The sequence below is a fragment of the Gymnoscopelus microlampas genome, assembly GCF_963454915.1.
Source record: "Gymnoscopelus microlampas genome assembly, chromosome: 10".
In the NCBI taxonomy this organism is placed as follows: Eukaryota; Metazoa; Chordata; class Actinopteri; order Myctophiformes; family Myctophidae; genus Gymnoscopelus; species Gymnoscopelus microlampas.
Window position 1 is genome coordinate 45,206,755 of NC_139947.1, and position 6,693 is coordinate 45,213,447.

The 6,693-nt window shown below is 45.7% G+C and overlaps 1 protein-coding gene across 2 annotated transcripts in view; it reads right to left on the bottom strand.

The window, feature by feature from the left end:
• LOC311053003 (neural cell adhesion molecule L1.1-like) overlaps nt 1-6,693 on the bottom strand; it is a 50,262-nt gene that overhangs the window by 23,183 nt on the left and 20,386 nt on the right. For both annotated transcript variants that reach the window (XM_084068348.1, XM_084068347.1), the window contains exons 3-7: nt 4,425-4,527; nt 3,794-3,963; nt 2,093-2,215; nt 1,092-1,262; nt 589-703 (exon numbers count right to left, since the gene is read on the bottom strand). In XM_084068348.1, coding sequence (XP_083924474.1) covers nt 589-703; nt 1,092-1,262; nt 2,093-2,215; nt 3,794-3,963; nt 4,425-4,527 — 682 coding nt within the window. The remainder of the gene's footprint in view (nt 1-588; nt 704-1,091; nt 1,263-2,092; nt 2,216-3,793; nt 3,964-4,424; nt 4,528-6,693) is intronic.

Genomic DNA, 6,693 nt, shown 5'->3' on the forward strand with positions numbered 1-6,693 from the left:
TGTGGGTGATCCCAATCGGCCCAGCAGCTCCACATCGCCATCAGGGCAAGCTGCCTATAAGCTGCTGAGTACTGGCACCCGACACTTGAACGTTGACTACTGTGGCTCCCTCCGTAAATCCTGTGTCCCCCACCCACGCTCCTCAGTCTTCACCATCGCTCCATCTACCCTCTGGATTCCCAAACCCTCTCACCATGCCCAGGATCTCCCCTACCGCTCTCTATAGAGCTCCCCCAACGTAACCTTTTTGATTGAATAAATTCCGTAACCCTGTTTCCCTTTCTTTGCTGTTCCTGTGTGTCTTTGCCTTTGGGGTTCCTGGCACTTTTGGCTACACAGTATATATCGGACAAGCTTAACACGTTGACCATTGGCATATGCAGGGACCGATGAAGGACAGTATAGTCTTCAGTGTTATATAATTATTATATAATTTACATCAGTTTGATTTTCCAAGGCAGGAACTTTGGGTCGCGTGTCCTCGATATGGTGCTGTTAGACAGGACAAAAAATGGCTGTAGTAACGTGTACATACAAACACAAGAACACACGCACACGCACACGCACACACGAGAGGCGGATCCTTACAGGCCTTTGGGGATGCACTCCAGGATGAGACTATGGTCCTTAAGGGCCTTCTTGGAGGTATGGGTGCCATGGGGAAGGAACAGGTGGGGCTTTCTGGCAGGTGACGCGTCATTACCTTGAGGGGGGGGAAAGGGGGCAAGAAACAGAAAGCAGCAGAAGCTCGGAGATGAAAAAACAAAGGAAGTTGCAATCTACGTAGATATGTTTTATCAACCGAGTGTCTTTGCCGTTTGTCCTGACACAGGTGTGGTATGTGGATTGGATTGTGAGTGTGTGTGTGCGCGTCGGTGGGTGTACGTGTGTGTGTCTGAGTGTGTGTGTGTGCGTCTGTGCATGCGTGTGTGTCTCTGTGTCTCTATGTGTGTGTGTGTGTGTGTGTGTGTGTGTGTGTGTGTGTGTGTGTGTGTGTGTGTGTGTGTGTGTGTGTGTGTGTGTGTGTGTGTGTGTGTGTGTGTGCGTGCGTGCGTGCGTGCGTGCGTGCGTGTTTGTTTGTGTGTTCTTACTTGTTGTAACAGTGAGGGAGATGGGTTCCTTGGGCAGAATGATCCTGGCGTCCGGGTACTGCGCGTTGCAGATGTACTTATGTCTGCTGTCAGTCTTCATGACGTGGGCAAAATACATGTTACCATCCTGCCCCACCACCACTCTCTCACTCTGCTTGATGTGGACCATCTCTGGGAGAGAGACAGAAGAGAGTGATCAACGAAAAGGAAGTAAGGAATGTACCGACAGACAAACAAACAAGCATTAAGCCAGCGGAGGAGCAACAGAAGAGGATAGCAAGAATGCTATATTTTCATTTGGTGGTGTTTAGAAGCGAGCGCACATTCTGAAACTCTGAGTGAAGACGGCAGAGTGGATACAGACTACTTCAAAGGCTGGAGTACTGCCTGTCATCAGGGAAAGAGTGAGACAAAGGCAGAGTGAGAGAGAGGGGGGGGGGTGAATAATAAGGACAAAAAACAAGGGGTAAACCTCAGCTTTCAGTGCTGCATTCATTAACTGGAGTGGAAGCAGTCTGCAATGCAGTTGGATGATGCAAAACCCTCCGATAGGGCTCTTCACGCAAACGAACACACGCACGCGCGCACACACACACACACACACACACACACACACACACACACACACACACACACACACACACACACACACACACACACACACACACACACACACACACACACACACACACACACACACACACACACACACACACACACACACACACACACACACACACACACACACACAGATAAGATGCTAACACACAGACAGAGCTACTCAGACTCACTGACCTATAGAGACAGATGAGACCGGCAGATAATAAGATGGACAGACAGACAGACAGACAGACAGACAGACAGACAGACAGACAGACAGACAGACAGACAGACAGATAGACAGAGAGACAGACATTTAGGCAGACATTTAGGCAGACATTTAGGCAGATAGAAGACAGACATAAAAAAAGACACACACACACACACACAGTGGGACTCACTCCTGTCCATCCAGTGAATAAGTGGGGTTGAGGAACTGTTGGGAGGGTTGCAGGGTAGAATGAGGCTGTCTCCCTCTTGCGCTGTCTTCCAGCTACCTTGCCTTTTCGGAGGGATGGGCTGAGCTGCAATGTGAGCACGCACACACACACACACACACACACACACACACACACACACACACACACACACACACACACACACACACACACACACACACACACACACACACACACACACACACACACACACACACACACACACACACACACACACACACACACACACACACACACACACACACAGGTAAATTAATCAATCAATTGACAATACCAGTTTACGTTGTGATAATAAATAATGACAGTACAATAATATAACATTGCTAATCCTGTTGATGCCAGATGAAACGTGTTGGATAGAACCCAAAGAACAAACATGTCTGCTGTTTTCAGTCCCACTCTCTCTTTATCCCCCCCTATGTATGTCTCTCTCTTTGTCCCTCTCTCTTCCTCTCTCCATCTGTCTTTCCACTGTCTATCAAAAAAGATGCCATATAACACTGACTTTGCTATCATATGGTTCACTTTACAGTGCATTCTTACATAGACATTGTGTTATATAACTTATGTTAATATTGTGGTCAGCAATAACAGATGATACATTATTAGGCGATGTGGGAAGGTGCTGCTGCCAGTCTGCAGTGGAAAGGAGGAGGGGCTTAACATTCAAGAGCTCACTCTTCGTTCTTTCCATTCCCTCTCTGTGTGTGCATATAGAAACAGTGAAGGGTTCATATATCATGTATACAATATTTATTACTGTGATTCACTATTGCTCGCTGTGGATGCAAGGTGGAGGGCCTCTGTTGCCTGGTACTTTGATGTTTGTTGGAGGGAAATAATGCACAAAATCCACTAACAGGACCTCATGAGTTAATTTTCTTTTTTGACTCTGAAATATAAGGAATCACTGGCTAATAAACTCCAACAAGATGTTGTATATCACAATGCAACGCGTTCTGAGCTTGTAGAACGTCTATTTTCACTATTTGACGTACAACGAAGGATATAGGCTTTACGTTTTTAAACAGGACTGTTCATTGTTCCTTCCTGTAGAAGAACCAATAAAGAAATCGAACTAGATAAATAACCAAATAAAGAATGATACATCACGCAGGGTACAGTATGAAATGCTCCAGCTTGTTTTGTATTGTATTAGAATAACAATGATAACACGGTAATCTGTCAGGTGAGTCGATAACATATTCATTACAATTTACAATAGACTTTTCAACTTGTTTGTGTAGTGATTTTGAGATCAGAACGCACATGGATGCATGATGTGATCATTTGCCTGCTGTTTTGGTCTGTTTTATGTCTGGCTATACTTTTTGTGGATTCAGGTAGAATCACACCCAGCCGTCCCAGAAAGCCCAAAGAATGAGTGACATCATCACTCAGTCTCCAAGCAACGGTTACCAGGGTAACACGGATGAGGCAGCAGGAGGGACAGGTGGCCCCAGTCAACCTTACCTGTATGTGTGTGTGTGTGTGTGTGTGTGTGTGTGTGTGTGTGTGTGTGTGTGTGTGTGTGTGTGTGTGTGTGTGTGCTTGTGTGTGTGTGTGCGCGTGCGTGCGTGGGTGCGTGCGTGTGTGTGTGTGTGTGTGTGTGTGTGTGTGTGTGTGTGTGTGCGTGTGGCTTACTCTCTGTGATGAGGCGTATGGCGGGTGACATAGCAGTGCCAAGAGTGTTGGAGGCGTAGCAGCGATACACGCCCTGATAGAAGCTGAGTGGCTCCTCCCCCTCGGCAATCCACGTTCCGGAACCTGTACGCTCTGGACCAAACTCCATACCGTCCTTCACCCAACGAAACCTACACACACACACACACACACACACACACACACACACACACACACACACACACACACACACACACACACACACACACACACACACACAGACACACACAGACACACACAGACACACACAGACACGCGAGAGAGAGAGAGAGAGAGAGAGAGAGAGAGAAATGAAGAGAGAAATGAAGAGAGACATGATTTTGTTATTCCGGTGATTCTATTAGGAGAACATTGTTTGTCATGCTAACTGAGAAGGCAAAGGAAGGAAGTAGCCCAACAAGAAAACTGAAGCCTAAATTATGCTTTGCAGCTTGACTGTGTTGCTCGCCAAAAATGATCTTGAAGCGAAGAAGCCTAGATTAAAATATATACACAACATCAGTTTATCCATTCCATCTGTCACGTACTATAGTGGAAACAAATCCCTCAGCCGGCTATGTAATGTACACAGAAGTATTCCAAGTTTACGTACGTGGCATTTGGAATAGCGGTGGCCTCACATGGGAGAATGATGTCTTCCAGAGAGAAGGCTATGAATGATTCTGGCATTTCTGACATCACTGGCGGCTGTGACACTACACACACGCACGCACGCACACGCACGCACGCACGCACACGCACACACACACACACACACACACACACACACACACACACACACACACACACACACACACACACACACACACACACACACACACACACACACACACACACACACAGCAGAGGACATGAAGTTAACCTATATACTTTGCTGATGTTCGACCCAGAATAGGGACGCTACGGTTCAAGTGATTCATTTGTTTGCATTTTCTGTACTGGACCAAGCATGCAACTGTCTGCTCAGTGCTCGGTATCAATCCTGTATCTATCCAATACTTGATGCTCTCCAGTGACCAGCACACAGCCTGCTTTCTGACCACTGCTGTTGTATTGGATAAGGATTCTATATATAATAGTGCAATGTTCATGTTGATTCCAGTGGAGGATACGGCACAAGTTCATAGTTGTAGGAAGAGTTAGGTTTAAAAAGATAAAGAAACACACACACATGCACACACATGCACACACACACACACACACACACACACACACACACACACACACACACACACACACACACACACACACACACACACACACACACACACAGACGCACGCATACACGCACGCAAACACACACAACTGAAAATGGGACTTCCACAGTGACTTAAATTTGTTATGATGCTTCTATCTCAAACTTTGTACATAATAACAGTTCATAATGCATAGTATTAAAATGACACATAATAGACCATTAGCACATCCTGTGGAACAGACATGCCTGATGACAAAATTAATGAATGGTTGTGTATGGAAGTTTAAGCACTTTTATCAGAATTTCAGAAGTGAGACATCACCAATAATTGGGTTCCACCAGACACAGTTACACGTACTGTACTGTACGTCTTAGTGTTGTTATTGTTGTTGTTATTGTTGTTGTTGTTGTTGTTGTTTTTAATATCTTGGAGTACTGGATGACAGTGTAATGATGATAGTGAGTGTAATATTATAATATATAATATATTTATTTCTTCTCTGTATTGTTTTGATCACTTTTTCTAAGTAGTTTTCCCATGCTACGATTATTTGTCTATGTAAGTCAGATTCCTTGTATTGATAAACACTCAATAAGAATGAGTCTGACAATTGCATTAAACATGATTCAGACAGTGTCTGTCGGAATTGAATTGCAAACAAATCCCTTTTGGATATCTTCTCAACTTTGCGGCAGTAGTGTGTGACCAATCCGGTGCCTAGATTGAGGTGAACCATGAAAAGTGTTTGAAAATACTGCGTGAACCGTGTCTGTGTGAAGAAGGGCAGGAGTGATGGAAGGATGGATGGATCGATGGAGTATGGTCACTGCCATGAAACACAAGACAATAGTACACACAATGCCCACACACACACGCACAATATCAAATTGTTCTTTGTACCACTGTTGCACTTACTTTTATTCTCTTTATCTGTTAGTCGAACAGAACGAAAGCAAGAAAGAAAGGGGAAGAGAGCAGAAGAGACACACTTACAGTGTAGGCAATGTCATAGGTTTAAATATGGTGTGTAGACACACACAGTCACACGGTCACACACACACACGCACGCACGCACACACACACGCACGTGCACGCACACACACGCGCACACACAGAGCCCATAAATGTGCAGATGCAGTTTTTCATGTAACTTCATTGGTTCATTTGATTAGAACAAAAGAGCACAGACAGTAGACATTCTGCAGGATGTTGTTGTTGTGACTCAGACGCCATGGCGTTCTCAGACAGACCAGATCACATGTCCTCCTCTGCCACCCTTTCTATCTTTCCCTCGCTGTCTCTCTTAAATCTACCCTCCCGTTCCTCATTGCTCTCTCCATCCCCTCCTTTCTTTCTCTCGAGCTTTCTTTCGTTTGTCGTTTTCCTAGCCTCCACTAGCCCTCCCTCTCTCCATCTGTCTCTCTCCTCTCTCTCTCTCTCTCTCTCTCGCGCTCTCTCTCTCTCAGCCACACCCAGAAAAAAGGGTCACTCACTGAAGGTCAAACTGAATATGATTCCTCCGTCCATCTCCCCCCCCCCCCCCCCCCTCTCTCTCTGTCTCTCTCTCTATCTCTCTTCCATCCCTGTCATCCTGTCCTTCCTGTCCACTGGGACCATGGTTAAGCTAACCTTTGACCCCAACCTCCAGAGCAGGTGGTCAGT